General features: G+C 44.5%; 1 protein-coding gene and 1 long non-coding RNA gene across 2 annotated transcripts in view; one reads left to right on the top strand and one right to left on the bottom strand.

Annotated features, from left to right (window-relative positions):
• Positions 1 to 2062: 2062 nt before the first annotated feature.
• NDUFC2 (NADH:ubiquinone oxidoreductase subunit C2) lies at positions 2063 to 9489 on the top strand. Its single transcript, XM_022593910.2, has 3 exons — positions 2063 to 2382; positions 7337 to 7480; positions 9310 to 9489. The coding sequence occupies exons 1-3, from the start codon at positions 2214 to 2216 to the stop codon at positions 9357 to 9359; spliced, it is 363 nt and encodes a 120-aa protein (XP_022449618.1). The 5' UTR covers positions 2063 to 2213; the 3' UTR covers positions 9360 to 9489.
• A 901-nt stretch (positions 9490 to 10390) lies between these two features.
• LOC149748750 (uncharacterized) overlaps positions 10391 to 14706 on the bottom strand; it is a 44132-nt gene continuing 39816 nt past the window's right edge. The window contains exon 2 of the long non-coding RNA XR_016393856.1: positions 10391 to 10650. This is a non-coding gene — a long non-coding RNA (uncharacterized LOC149748750). The remainder of the gene's footprint in view (positions 10651 to 14706) is intronic.

Genomic DNA, 14706 nt, shown 5'->3' with positions numbered 1-14706 from the left:
TATATATGGAACCTAGAAAAATGGTACAGATGAACCAGTTTGCAGAGCAGAAATTGAGACACAGATGTAGAGAACAAACGTATGGACACCAAGGGGGTAAAGTAGCTGGGGGGTGGGAGTGGTGGTGTGATGAATTGATTGGGATTGAAATGTATACAGTGATGTGTATAAAATTGATGGCTAATAAGAACCTGCTGTATAAAATATATATATATGTATATATATATAATTCAAGCCATCCAAAAAAAAAAATTCTTCCTAAGATATACATCTAACTATAAGGGAACTGTTTGTCCAAAGCACAGAGCATCCTGTTGTCTTAATTTCCTCTGTCTGAAGCAGAGAGTGTACTGTCCATCAGTGACTGCAGCAGGTTAGTCCTTACAGAACTGGTCAATGAGCAACACTCCCTATGCTTCTTTGTTTAAAGGAGTCAGAAATAAAAACAGTATAGTATATATAGAAACAACTGTGAAAAGGACAGTACCCATAATATACCTAGGTACAACATCATGGAATCCTAGAGACTCTCAGAAGAGCGTTCGAGGAGGATTTATTTTTTACAGTTTTCCTGAATGAATAGGTAGCTGATTAGGCAGTGTTGAGGTGTTCACCATCTCATAAAGCAGCCTCTCCTACATGTGCAGCTGTTTCTTAGGGCATTTAATGCTGAATTAATACTTTTCTTCCTCTTACTTTTACCAGTTGGTCTCTGGAACAATACATAATGAGGTTCTATTCCCGTTTGTGACAGCCCTTCAAGTGATACACAAAGGGGAAGTCCCACATTGTGGTCCTTTCTGTTGAGAGCCTACTATATGTCAGGTACTATGCTAGGCATTATCTCTCTTTTTTTTTTTCTTTTTTTCGGTACGCGGGCCTCTCACTGTTGTGGCCTCTCCCGTTGCGGAGCACAGGCTCGGGACGCGCAGGCTCAGGAGCCATGGCTCACGGGCCCAGCCGCTCCGCAGCATGTGGGATCTTCCCGGACCGGGGCACGAACCCGTGTCCCCTGCATCGGCAGGTGGACTCTCAACCACTGCGCCACCAGGAAAGCCCCTTTGTTATAATTTTAAAAGGAACACTGTGGTTAAAAAAAAAAAAAGACTGTGCATATGTCATACTAGTATTTACATAAGACAGATTCTCATACGTAATTACTGGGTCAAAGACTGTGAACCTCTGAAACATTTGCTGCCTTCCAGGAAACTGTTCCAATATACGTTCCTTTGGAAAATCCTAACTTGAAATGTTATGGATCTGATATTGCTTTTTGTAGGCATAAAAGCCTCATCCTTTATTAACTGAAACTTAATTCTTCCACCTTGGAGATCAATACCTGATGCATATAGCTTCGCATTAACCTCTAGTTTAATCAGCATTCCTCTAGATAAAATGTTGAAGACATTTTAGCTCCTTATCAGGAAGGGCTGTCTAAACAGAGCTGTTCGAAGATCGGAGCTCCTCAGTCCTGGAGGCAGGGGAGCAGAGACTGGGCAATTTCTTGGCAGAATGTTATAGATTCTTTTTTTTCAGTCCTCAAATCTTTGGGAAACACCTCGTCCCTCAGCGACGTGCAAGGACCTGAAGACCCAGGCTGAATTTCGAGAGTTTAGCTAAGTGATCCAGTCCTGGGATTCTCCAAATTCTTTATGGCTGGCTGCACCTTAATTTTAGGCTTTGTGGAGGGTGTGCCTGTGCGAATGAATGACAGGAAACGCAGGAAATGAAAACTAGCTTTTATTTTATTTCAATTAATTACGTTTCTTAAAACTATCCATCAAGCCCACTTGTGGGTTTTGGATACAAAGATAAATTCTTGCTGAAAGAACATTCTGGGGCGGGAAGAGGAGAGGCAATTGTGGGTGGGGGAAGTTGGGCGAAAAAAAATCAATATCTCCTAGTCTTCTCGCAGTATGGCTCGTTTCCCGTACTCCTCGACCCCCGCTACCAAGCCCTGACATCCCTTCCGTGGAGTTAGCGCCGGCCAGCAAGCGAGCAACGCCGGACACTTAGTAGCCCGGAACCTCGCGTGCGCGTTTCCGGCAGCAGCGTGCAAGGGGAAGTGTTTGGGCGCCGCACCGCCTCGCGCCATGCCCTTCAGCACCGCGCTCGGAGGTGAAAGCTCGTGGCTTGGGTCCCGGCCGTAGGCTTGGTGATTTTCTTTATAGTTGGAGGTCAGAGGCCAGGCCTCAAGTGGGAACGGCCTCACCATGATGAAGGGCCGGCCGGGCCGAGTGCCCTTACAGTTCCTGCCGAATGAGGCCCGGAGCCTGCCGCCGCCCAAGCTAACCGACCCGCGGCTCTTCTACGTCGGCTTCTTGGGTTACTGCTCCGGCCTGATTGATAACGCGATCCGGCGGCGGCCGGTGGCGTCGGCCGGTGAGGGCTGCGCGGGCGGGATGGTCTGGGAGGAGAGGGGGCCCTAGGGCTGAGGGCCGGCTCTGCCTTAGGCTGCCTGAGGTGCCTCCGCTTTTCCGGGCCTTTTCGCGTTAACAGGCCCCGCCTCGCCTCCCTCAGGTATCCGCGCCCCGTGAGCTTCTCAGAATCGGGCCGGCCAGAGTGTCATTTCAGGAAACTGAGATGCAGTGCAACCCACGACCTCGCAGTGAGTCTGTGAAGGACCCCGGACTGAACTGCCTGCTCCCCTCTCAGTTCGCACTGTGGGGTGTGCAAAAATGAGCGATCAGTCGATGCAATGCACTACTGACACTGCGTGCATTATAGCATTTAGTCTTCAGACACCTTGGGTGGTGAGGTGGGGGAGAGGTATTATCCATAATGGGGAAACAGCCTTAGATTAAAGCAGCTTGCCCAAGGTCCTAAGTAGCACAGTCTGTTTTTAAACTAAAGAGTTTAAAGAGAGTGCTGTTCAGAACCAGCACTTCTCAGATTTAATGTGCATACTAATAACTTGGGGATCTTGTTAAAATGCAGGTGGTGGTTCATTAGATCTGGAGAGAGGCCTGATGGTCCCAATCTCCCAGACGCTGCTGGTCTGGGGACTTCACATTGAGTAGGAGGCTCTAAACCACTGGGCTGTATTTTCTAGTAGATCAGTGTTCACCTGTCTGAGACCAGCAGTGATAGTAAGTGACACAGTTAACTGTGCTAAAGTCTATGGCTTTCCAAAGGGAAGAGAGGGAAACTTTGTAAAAGGTGTGTTTGAATTTAGCTTTGATATGTCAGACGGATACTTGGAGAGAGCCTTCCAGGCCCGTGGGAGGCTAGTGGGAGTGAATGGGGGGCAAGAGCACCTGAATCGGGGGCAGTTGATGAGTGAGTGCCGAGAAGGGCGATAAGGCAACAAAGATTTAGGTGGATGGTGGCAATTTATTCTCTAGGCAGACGGGAACCTTACATGCTTTTGAAAGCTATCAGAGGAAGTTCAGTGATTGGACCTGTGTTTTAAAAGGTCAACTTTGTTAGAAACTGATTGGAGCCAGGGAGCCCAGCTAGGAAGAAGGCTAATACAATGGTCCAGGCAAGCAGGAATCACCTCACTTGTGCCTCTTTTGCCTTCTTCCAAGTGTATGTATGCCTGGAGGTTGACTCCCAACCCACCAAATTTTGGCATTTCTAGTGCTCAAATAGACTTGAGATCCTGTGTGCTTTGGACATGCCCCCACTCCACAGAAAGGAGTGATCGTTTGTCCATTTCTGCCACTAGGAACTATGGGGTGTTCTCCCTTCTTATCACCACTCCACACTTGCCCACGCCTGTCACTTGGTGTAATGGAAGGAGCTCCATTTTGGAATTAAATGGCCTTGCTCTGCTGCTTCCCAGCCATGTCACCTTGGGCAAGTTACTTGGTCAGAGCTCAAGTTTCCTCATCTATAAAGTGAGAATAATTCATCTTTGCATATTTTTTTTTGAGAATTAAGTGAGATTCTATAGGCAGATGCCTGGCACACGGAAGGTGCCTAACAGGTTTCCCTTTCCTTAGCTCTTGTTATGCAAACAGTTTACCATATATTTGTTCAACCTTAACTGAGCTCTTTCTCTGTGCCAGGCAGTGTTAGACATTGGGTGTATGGGGGGAGGAATACTGACCTGCCCTTGAGGAACTCCTAATTGTGTCAGGGAGACAAACAGATCTGGGTCTAGGTGTGGCAGACAGGTATTTTGATAGAGGTGGGTGAGCAGAGGGTGCTTTGGGAGCATAAAGGAGGTTCAGATCAGAGGGATCCTGTTCCAGAGGAAGAAACGCTTGGCTGAGATTTGAAGTATGCATCACTTAATCTCACCTCATTGTTGTCAAAGAATGTTTTGTGCCTTTTCTGGGAGACAGAAGAGCACAGTAGTTAAGAGCACAAGCTTTTGGATTTGACACCACCTCCTCCCTACTAGCCATTTGATTCTGGAGAAGTTACTTATCTCTGTGAGCTTTAGTTTCCTCATCTATGAAATAGGGATGGTGTCTACCTCTCTGTGTGGCTGTGAGAACTACGTGAGATAATGGATGTAAAGCACTTAGCCCAGGCCTAGGGGTCAGAGTTCCTGAGTTCCCTGGGTTTCCCCTTAGTTGCTTTGGAAAATTCAGGTCTTGAGGACTTTATTGAAATAGTTTTCCTCAGCAGCATTTATTGAATGCATACTGTGTTTATCTAGTTCAATGTCTGGCATGTAGTAATGTTCAATGAGTATTTATTGAATGAATGTGTAGATTACAAGGAAATATAAAACATTGTCCCAACCATCCAAAGATTTACAAACCAGATGGGCATATCTATTAAAAAGATGAATTGTGGTACAACTTCATGCACATAGGAGGAGTGGGGAAGAGAAATATATGGTGGATTTTCCAACTATGGCCATGGAGAGTACCTGGCATTCTGTAGGTAGTTGGAATATTCTGTCAAGGAAATCAAGTTGTGCAGATCTTTTTCAAGTTAGCAGAAAATATTAAATACAATTTTTTCTTAAGCTTTTCTCCCATCACCTGTTTTTAAACCCTTGTTTCTGGTTACCACTTACCTGCCCTAAATTTAGAGTTAGTTGGTATCTAAGTGTAATCCACAAAATTAAATGTTTATTGATTTCTAGTTTAATATATCAGTAGTTTATGGCATTCTGCAAAGAGCACCATGGCTTTCAAGTTTAGGTTCACTGAGTAAAGGAAAGAAGGGGAAAATAATTGTGGGAGGGTTGTGTATGTGGTGAAAGGGAGACCACTGCTGAAAGAGAAGAGGCTAGGGAAATGAGGACTTGAGAAGAGGCCAAGCCATGCCTTTAGGGCTAGGACACTGATATCATCTAAATCTTCTGTGAGGGATATGAGTAAGCACAGAGAGTCTGAGTCTTTGTATCTGTGTAGTCCAGCGGCACACGGGAGAACCCAGCACATTTTGGTTTGCTGTATTACAGGTGGCCCATTAGGGGAAGCAGTGGCTCTTTGGGCTAAGGGAGAATGCAGAAGAGTCTGGTCCCTGTCCAGTCCCAGGTCATAGTGATACTTTGTATTTTTATTGTTTTATAATTTTTCCAAAACACTATAATAACTACTGTGAAAAAGATAGGTTAGGTATTATCTTTGTTTTAGAGGTAGTAAATTGATTTGCCCAAGGCCATTCATCCATTTATTATATATTTATTAAGTGCTGTCTGTGTGCTGGTATACAAAGATGAATCAAACATTGACTTTGCCTGGTAGTAGAGAGAGAAATAATTACTATAGCAACTTACATATTAATAGAGATGAGTTCATCCTTTTAACTCTAGGAAAGTTATAGGAAGGTTTCTTAGCAGAAGTGATGTCTGAGTTGAATCTTGAAGGCTCAGGAAGTTGCTGGACAGAGAAGTAATCAGTGCATGGTATATAGAAGCATGAAGGAGCCTAGTTTATGTGAGGAATTAAAAGTAGTTCAGTATTGCTGGGCACAATGTGCATATCAGGGAGTGTCAGAAGATGAAGGTGGAAGAGGCAGCTCATGAAAGGCCTGGGAGATCATATGCACGAGTTTAGGGTCCTGTTGACCATAATTGAAGAAGGGACTGACAGACTAGTTTGTGTTTTAGTAGAAATTCCTCTAATGACAGGGTAAAAGCGGGGATCAGTGTGGAGTAGAAAATGAGGTGAAAGGGAGACCAGTTAGTGTAAATGAGCACAAGTTCCCTGAAGTGAGGAAAGGAAATATTTATAAGGTAGAATTGACAGTGACTGGATGTAGGGGAAGAGGGTAGAAAAAAAAGATAATTACTGTGTTTATTACCCAGGACATGGATTCCTGGGTAAATGGTCTTATTCTCTGAAATAAGAAAAAGAGGTATGAATAGGAAGGAACTGAGTTTGTTTGGGGGTATTCAGGTAAATGTATCTGTCAAAGATTTGGCTATATTTGTTGTTCAGCATGGGTGCCTGAGTTGGACGTTACTTATAGATGATAATAGATAAAACTATAGGGATAAAAAGTTCTCCAAAGGAACATCTATGGGATAAGAAGAGGGCTGGGAATAGAATTCTGAGGCATAGCTAGAAAACCTGCCCTTAGCCTTTTGCAAAAAAATATTTTTGTATATAAAGTTTATACCTTTGCATCTCCCCTTCACATTTAAAATTTTGGCTTTCCTAGATCATGTGATCCTCTCCAGTCTTATTATAATAGGATGATTTTTTTAGTAGGATGATTTTATTTATTTATTTATTATTTATTTATTTGCTGCTCCGCGTGGCATGCGGGATCTTAGTTCCCCAACCAGGGATCGAACCCATACCCCCTGCAGTGGATGCGTAGAGTCTTAACCACTGGACCGCCAGGGAAGTCCCAGTAGGATGATTTTTTAAACATAGTTTTTGAATATGCAAAATTACAAAATTTAGAAGGTACAAAAGAGAATTGAGATATATTTGTTGTACAGTGTACTGTTTTAGTAACCACTAGGTATGCAAAAATAAATTGGTATATGGAGACAAACCAGATTGCTTTTAGACCATCTGTAGAGGACTTTACCTCTACTCGTCATCTTCTGAACATGTCCTGGAATACAAGCTAGTGTAGGTCTAAAGTTAACTTATTGAAAAAGAAAAACTTTTTTTTCTGTTTCAGTCTGCCATTCAAGTTTTTGTACTTATCCACCTTTTTCCTTGAAGAAACTTATAAAACCTGAATTTTAAAAATCTTGGGTTCTGTTGATAGTTACATTTGTATACTTAATGTTGCTTTTCATAGTTGCCAGATATCCTTAGGAAGATGTCCCAAAGAATACCCATGTACAAAAGCCTTTTTTCTTAAAAGAATGTTGAAAGAAATAAATTATATATCTGAAACATGAAAAATGTGATTTTTAATACACGTGACTGATTTTTGCTTTCTTTGGGATTTGTTTCAATTTCAGGTTTGCATCGCCAGCTTCTATATGTTACTTCCTTTATTTTTGTCGGATATTATCTTTTAAAACGTCAAGACTGTACGTGTGCTCTGAGGGACCATGATATGTTTGCATATGTAAAGTCACATCCAGAGGATTTTCCTGAAAAAGGTATTTCAAGTTAATTGTAGAAAACTTCTTTCTTATTCTGTATCATTTTCCCTGGTTAATCTTATTTATGCCTATGGCTTCAGTGCCTTCTGTATTCTGTTGACTTCCACCAGAATTCTCTTGAATTCATATATCCAGTTTCTGGCTGAGTACCTCTGTGTCCCTCAGACAGCAGACAACTCATGTCCCCTCTGCTTGCCCAGACCTCCTGTTCTTCTGTGTCCTGCTTCAGTGAATGGCACACTGTCCACCTAGGCTCTCCTGCCAGAAGCCTGGGAATCATCTTCACGTCTGTGTCTTTGACTTCCCATTAGTCATCAAGTCTAACCGTTCTAATCCCTAAATAATTCTCAGCTCTGAACTCTCCTCTCTACCCTTGCCACTACCCTGGTTCAGGCCCTGGTAATCTCTTGTGTGGCTCTTGCACTTGCCTCCAGCTTGCCTCTGCCTTTAGTCTTACCAAAAATCACATCTGTGTGGATAAATATGGATGTGCTTAAAACAGCTATCCATTACCTTTTGGATAAAATCAAGACTCCCTAGGATGGCTTGTTTTCCCAGGCTGAGCTAATTACCTGGTAGAAACACTTAACTCATACCTCTTATCCACCCCTTATCACCCACAGGCTGTGTTGTGTCCCTCACTGGACCGTAGCTTCATCTTTGTTTCTCCAGCCTCCAGCACAGAGCCTACACATAGTAGGCACTTAATAAATAATGGCTGGCCTGAACTACATAGAGCCCTGCCTCATCTCCTGCCTCATGAAGTGCTGTCCTGAACCTGCCCTATATCGCTTTGTACATGCTATACCTCCTTAGTCCTCCTCTTGCCCCATTTCCACTCTGCGCACCCAACAAATTCCTGCTCAAGATACATCATCTCAATGAAGCCTTCATCCAGCTATAGACAGGAATTTCCTTAGCATACTCTACTTATCTTTGTGCAGCTGTGAATATAACTGTAATACAGCTGTTTTCTTGTTCAGATTTTATACAGATACACAATATAGATGTGTACATATGTGAATGAATGAGTGTAGGAAATTTTTGAAATTTTGTAAATATATAGATTTTTAGATTTTCCTATTTATGTAAAAGTATAATATTAAGCATTTAAATTTCATCAGACTGAATGATGATGTGTAGGGTCCTATTTAGCTCTGAAATTGTATTACTCTAACATTTCCCTAGCCTTCAGTCACATATGTGATGTTTATGGTGGATCAGAAAGGCAACTTTTTTTTGCCAATGAAGAGCTCAAAGACTAATACAAAGCCATGAATAGTAGGTGTATCAGGGATGGGAAATACTCAGAACTGCTGGATGTTAGATCTGAAAAAGGAATCTTGGGAATATTGATTTCTAAGAGGGAGACCCAGTATTGGTTAGTCCTCAGTCCCAGACCTCTGGCTCTTTGCCTCCACATTTCCACTAGCTCCCTCTGGCAGTGAGTGTAGAGGGAGCTCATTCTCTCTGAGCAGCAGATTACTGGCAGGTGTGCCAAGAGCCTTCTGCACGGACAGTGCAGTCATGGAGAGCTTGAACGCCTCGGCTCCTGGCCCCTCCCTATTCATTCCTTCTTTTACCCCTTCAGCTAGGATCCCCCTGGCAGCCCTTTGCCCCTCCAGATAACCATCTGGATGTCACCACAGATTCTTCCAAAGTTATTCTTCATTCAGTGGAACAAAATGCCTCAGTGATTGCCAAGCCATGGTTGAGGACTAGAAAATAAGGCAGTTCTTAAAAGAATATTAAGTGTTAATTTTTCTTCAGGAAATATGATTTTTTAAACACAATTTAAAAATCTTCTGCGATCTTTCTTTTTATAGATAAGAAAACTTACGGTAAAATTCTTGAAGAATTCCATCCAGTGCGTTGAAGTCTCCAAAATGCTTGCTCCGGTTTCACTGATACCGGTTTTTTCTGAATTTTGTGGAACTGTTTCTGTGACATCTGAAGTTTATGTTAATCTATACATTAACACCTTGTGATTAAAATGATCATCATAAGCACTCTGACTCCTTTTTGTCATAAGAAAAATAGTTCATTAGAGAATGGTCAGTTTCCATTTACCTAGTTTTAAGAAGCCATCTGGCAGATTTAAAAATGGGGTTCTAGTTCAGAGTTGGCAAACTATAGCCTGTGGGCCAAATCTGGCTCACTGCCAATACAATTTTACTGGACACAGCCAAGCTCATTTGTTTATCTGTTTATGGCTGCTTCCATGCTACTGCAGCAGAGTTGAGTGGTTGTGACAGAGACCTAATGGTCTGCAAAGCCTAAAATATTTAATATATGGCCCTTTACAGAAGAGTTTTGCCTGCTCCAGTTCTAATGCCAAGTGAGACCAAGCAAGCCAGATTATGGAAGGTTTTGTGAGTCGTGCAGAATAATTTTGACTTGATTCTGTAGGTAGTGGAAAGTCACTAAATGATTTTAAATAGGAATAACATGGTCATGTTTGTATTACTGAGCTCTCTGCAACAACATAGAGGGTGGTTGAGAAGGAGGAAACTCAAGACCAGGAGAACAGCTGACACGGCAAAGGGGTCTCAGCTCTTAGATGGGTCATCCTGGAGAAAGTGGGCTCAGTAGCTAATTCTGTCCACAGTGGAGCTTGGTGCAATTAGAAGTAAGAGATCCCACCTGACTAGAATGAGGTTACTCTTTATGGCTTATCAAGTCCAAATGCTTGTCCAAAAAGTTTTTGTTTCCAAGGTCAGATTTTATAATCAGATTAGGTTTTGGAGATTAATAAAAGTGTTTGTTTATATGTGATTTCAAATTAGGTGGCAGTCTGAATATAAGCAGATGGGCAAATCAGATGGTTCCATCTCGCTTCTTCTGAGTCCTACTTGTTAAAAATGAAATTGTGTCTGAGAAAGTACTTTAGAGGTTAATAAAGATATGTACAAATACAAGGTATTTTTTATTGCTACTGCAATAAATATAGTTCACCTGTGCTCAGCAGGTGTAAGAGTGTGAACCACTCAGAGCTGGTTTCTTTTTTTTTTTTTTTGCGGTACGCGGGCCTCTCACTGTTGCGGCCTCTCCCGTTGGGGAGCACAGGCTCTGGACACGCAGGCTCAGCGGCCATGGCTCACGGCCCCAGCCGCTCCGCAGCATGTGGAATCTTCCCGGACCGGGGCACAAACGTATCTATGTGGAACCTAGAAAAATGGTACAGATGAACCGGTTTGCAGGGCAGAAATAGAGACACAGATGTAGAGAACAAACATATGGACACCAAGGGGGGAAAGTGGCAGGGGGGTGGGGGTGGGGGTGGGATGAATTGGGAGATTGGGATTGACATATATACACCAATATGTATAAAGTAGATAACTAATAAGAACCTGCTGTATAAAAAAGTAAATTAAATTTATTTTTTTTTAAAAAAAGAGAAGTTATATAAGGTAACAGGATCCATATCCTTATCTGTAAGTTTGAGGTGTTAGGAGACAAAGCATAGCCCCCAGATATATTATCTGTGCAGATGCTAGATGAATGCTGAGGTCCCCACTCAACTCTAGTCAGTAATTCCATGAGTTATAATGCTTCCTCTTTACCATTGACCTAGTCTTCCGACCAACAGTCTTGGAAGATAATAATCCCTTGCATTGCCACATTATCACAGTTGAGAAACTGCGTTTGCTATATTTATTAATAACTAGGAAAACGAGGCCCAATGAGAGGCTCATAGTTGCACAAGTTAGTAGCAGAGTCAAGTGAACAAGACCTTCCGAGTTCTAGTTCAGTTACCTGTTTGTAGCACCACCTTGAGGGAAAAGATTTACTAGGTACCTGGCGGAGAGAGGAGGAGAGCATCAGAGGGGATCTTCTCTCACCTAGGCCACCCTCACTCCCACTCCAGAGCAGAAGCCCCTTCTGCACCCTCCTGACAGATGATCATCCGCCGGACCACTTCCTTCCTCTCCTATGGCCAGAGCTATGAGAAAGTTCACCTTTATGTTGAACTGGATTCTAACTCCTCATGGCCCCTCCCCATTACATGGAAATACTCACCCCACCCTAAAGTCATGGGCCTTAACTCTGCTTATATTAGCACAACAGGGTAGTGTGAAAACCCATCTCCCAGCTTTAACTTGCTCAGTCGCACAACAGCCCTATGAGGCAAAAAAACATTAGTGTCGCCCTTTTCAGATGAGGACACGGAGATGCAGGCAAGGGGAGGTACTTGCCCAAGGTCTCAGACATGACAGGAGGAGACTCAGCCCAGCTCCCCAGACCTCAGAAGAAAGTGACAGTTTTCCCTCTCTCCAAGTCCCCTTCATGGGCTGGCCAGGCACACAGCTGCAGGTGACCTGGGGTCATCCTGCATTGGACAGCTGGCCTTGCCTCTCCAAGGTACAGAGGGCAGCGAAGTCCAGCCATGGACCTGCTGTGAGGGCAAAGCTTCCCCTTTTAACCCTTTCTGTACTGCAGGTCGCAGAGTGGAACAGAGAACATGGCCAGCTCTTCCCTCTGGCTGTGTGGCCCTGGGCTAGTCCTGCTCCTTCCTGAGCTTCACCTTCCTCCTATGTTGTAATAATGATAAGAGCAAACATCGATTGAGGGCTTGCTATTCTAAACTAAGTTAATATACGCAAAGTGCTTAGAGCAGAACTCAATCCTTCCAATAATCCTATGGGGTAGATAGATGGTCCTCGTTCACAGAGGAGGAAACTGAAGCCTAGGAAGGTCAAGAAATTAACCTTAAAACACACACAGGAGTTGGAACAAGTGCTAAATCCTACCCACCAGTAGTTATGAGGATTAGAGATGGTGTTTGTGAAATATCTGGAATATTGCAAGACCTCAATAAACACGCACTGCTTCCTGGCCACTCCCCTTTCCTATGCTATGCTCCCAATTCCTCCTTTATTCTTCCATTCTAGGACTTGCTACACACAGTTCAGTTCCTTTTGTACCTGTCCTGGCTCCCAGGACTGCAAATACTCAGTAGATGCTGGCTGAATGATGACCGTTAGATTCACTTTTTGATACACTCTAGGGTCTTTGGTTATAATGTCCAGTCACCTTGAAAAATAGGGTCCCTGACTTGGCAGGAGGAAGTAGTGAGGACTTTGACACTTTGGCAAGGGACCCCAGGTGGCTGCAGCCACACATGGCCAAGGCATAGCAGGTGCTCAAAGCCAGCTCATGGGCCTGACTCTAAGGTGAAGCTCTTTTCTAGAATTCCAGAAGGAGAGGTGTGCCATACTCTGTCCTGACAGTCTTCATCATGCATGGTGCTTTCCTCAATATGTTACTGCAGACAAACTGTTAGCAAGGTGCATTAGCCCAATATTACCTCCCCACCAGTCAGCTGGGAGAAGAATTTTCATAAAATTGTATCCTAAACTATGAGTGGAAAAGAGCAGGTTTTCTAAAATAATAGATTAAGTGAAAACATTTAATTTTAATAGATTACTTAAGTAAACATTTGATTAATTCATTTCCAGCCCTAAAACATTTTTTGTTTGTTTGTTTTTGACTTTTACTAGGGAAAACACCACGCTGTGCACCTTGCGGGATCTTAGTTCCCCATCCAGGGATTGAACCTGCGCCCTTGGCGCAAACTTGGTTCAAACTCCACATGCACATGGAGTCCCAACCACTGGACTGCCAGGGAAGGGAAAACGTTCTTAAAATGTTTTCTCCTCAGGAAAATGGGACTTCCTGTGTATTTAAACACCCAGGATGGCTGGGCAGTGGGTTTAGCCAGAGACCAGTAGGCTGGACATTGTGGTTTAGGTTCTGGGGCTGCTTCCAGGTCCACCTGTGACCAGGCTTCCAGGGCTCCAGCATCCACGAGTATAAAGTGAAGGGTTTGGAAATCTCTGAGGGAAGGCCTTTCCAGCCCTAGTTGTATAACTCCTTCTGAATCCATGTTTGGGTCACTAAGGATATTATTATCCTGCTCTACTTCTCTCATTTTTAACCCAGCTCCAGAGTCACTGACTCAGAACTGGAAAACATGATGTCCTGCTTGCAGACAGGGCTGGGAGAGCTGACCCGGCGTGGTGGGCAGGTCAGGAGTGCCCCATCAGCAGCCTCCTGGGCCTATCTTTACCTTTGAATAGATAGAATTTATCCAACAAGGGGGCTGATCTTTGTTAAGTCCTCCTCAGCTCAGACTTTGGGGGACTCCAGCTGAGCACAGGGCCCCTGTGTCCTGCTGTGTCAGTCTGCTTCTGTGTGTGCATCGTAATCCCATCTCAGGCCAGTCCTTTCCAGAAATGCTCCTGGCCCTGGCCCCGGCCCCAGGGATTGAGGGGGCGCTGTACGTGTGAGTGAGTGTGCCAATTGGTAATTGGGGGAATGAATGAGCGACGTGAGTAAACAAGTGCAGAACAGACGGAGTAGCCCTGCGAAGGAGGGACAGGAAGGTCTGTGTGGCCAGGGTCATGCAGCCAGCAGGCTACAGGCTGAGACTGCCTCCAGGCCCACCTGGCGTATGAAAGATAAAATGTTGCTGACTCAGCAGCTGCCAGCTGGCTCCAGTTATCAGGGATCTAAGGGCACAGGCTGCGCTCAGACAAGTTCTAGGAGTGGGGAGAGGAGGCAGGCAGGAAAGAAAGGACAAGGACGTGAGGTCTTCTCAGGGGGTGCAGTGAGGCAGGAGACGTGGCCCTTGGTTCAGAAGGGCCCACTGAACTCAGGTGTCCCTGCTCTCAAGTTGCCACGTCTCAGGGTTGGGAGGTTATCTTGTCCAGCTGGGCCACTGCAGGTGGAAGTAGCAATGGATAAGAGCGAAGTAGCAGAAGCTGGGCTAGACTTCAAGCACCATTCAGGTTCCCCAGACTTCCCTCCCACCCTCAGGTGGGGAAACTGACACCCAGTGAGGTACTTTACTGGAATGGCCTCTGCGGAGCTGCCTGTGACCTCACCCTCAGGGTATCTGAATGCCTCAAGTTGGAAAAACTGAACTGGTCCCAGATGGACTGGGGTCAAGGCCCCCAAGGGCCAGGCCAGGAACACCATGTGACCGTGGTGCCAGGGGTAAGCTGATCAAGTGCCCTGGGAAAGCCAGACTCCAAGTAACCCTGGCTGAGCTTGAGCCCAGGCAGCTACAGAATGGACTCAGACCTAGGTTGTGACAAGTTTTCTAGTTTTAAAAATGATTTATATACACACACTCATGTCACCTGATGCCCATGGACCTCAGGCTGTTTGTCACTCGAGTCCTGACCTACTGGAGAACATAGGGGGTCAAGAGTCACTGA

The sequence above is a fragment of the Delphinapterus leucas genome, chromosome 7 (genome assembly GCF_059928025.1).
Source record: "Delphinapterus leucas isolate spDelLeu-1000000601 "Yukka" chromosome 7, BTC_Dleu_Yukka2, whole genome shotgun sequence".
Classification (NCBI taxonomy): Eukaryota; Metazoa; Chordata; class Mammalia; order Artiodactyla; family Monodontidae; genus Delphinapterus; species Delphinapterus leucas.
This window is presented reverse-complemented; position numbering and strand designations above follow the sequence as displayed.

Excerpts from the sequence above, each read along its gene's own strand:
- NDUFC2 (XM_022593910.2), top strand. The coding sequence starts at position 2,214 with ATGATGAAGGGCCGGCCGGGCCGAGTGCCCTTACAGTTCCTGCCGAAT. Across the intron at positions 2,383-7,336 it reads GCGGCCGGTGGCGTCGGCCG|GTTTGCATCGCCAGCTTCTA; the intron begins GTGAGGGCTGCG and ends TTTCAATTTCAG. Across the intron at positions 7,481-9,309 it reads AGAGGATTTTCCTGAAAAAG|ATAAGAAAACTTACGGTAAA; the intron begins GTATTTCAAGTT and ends TTCTTTTTATAG.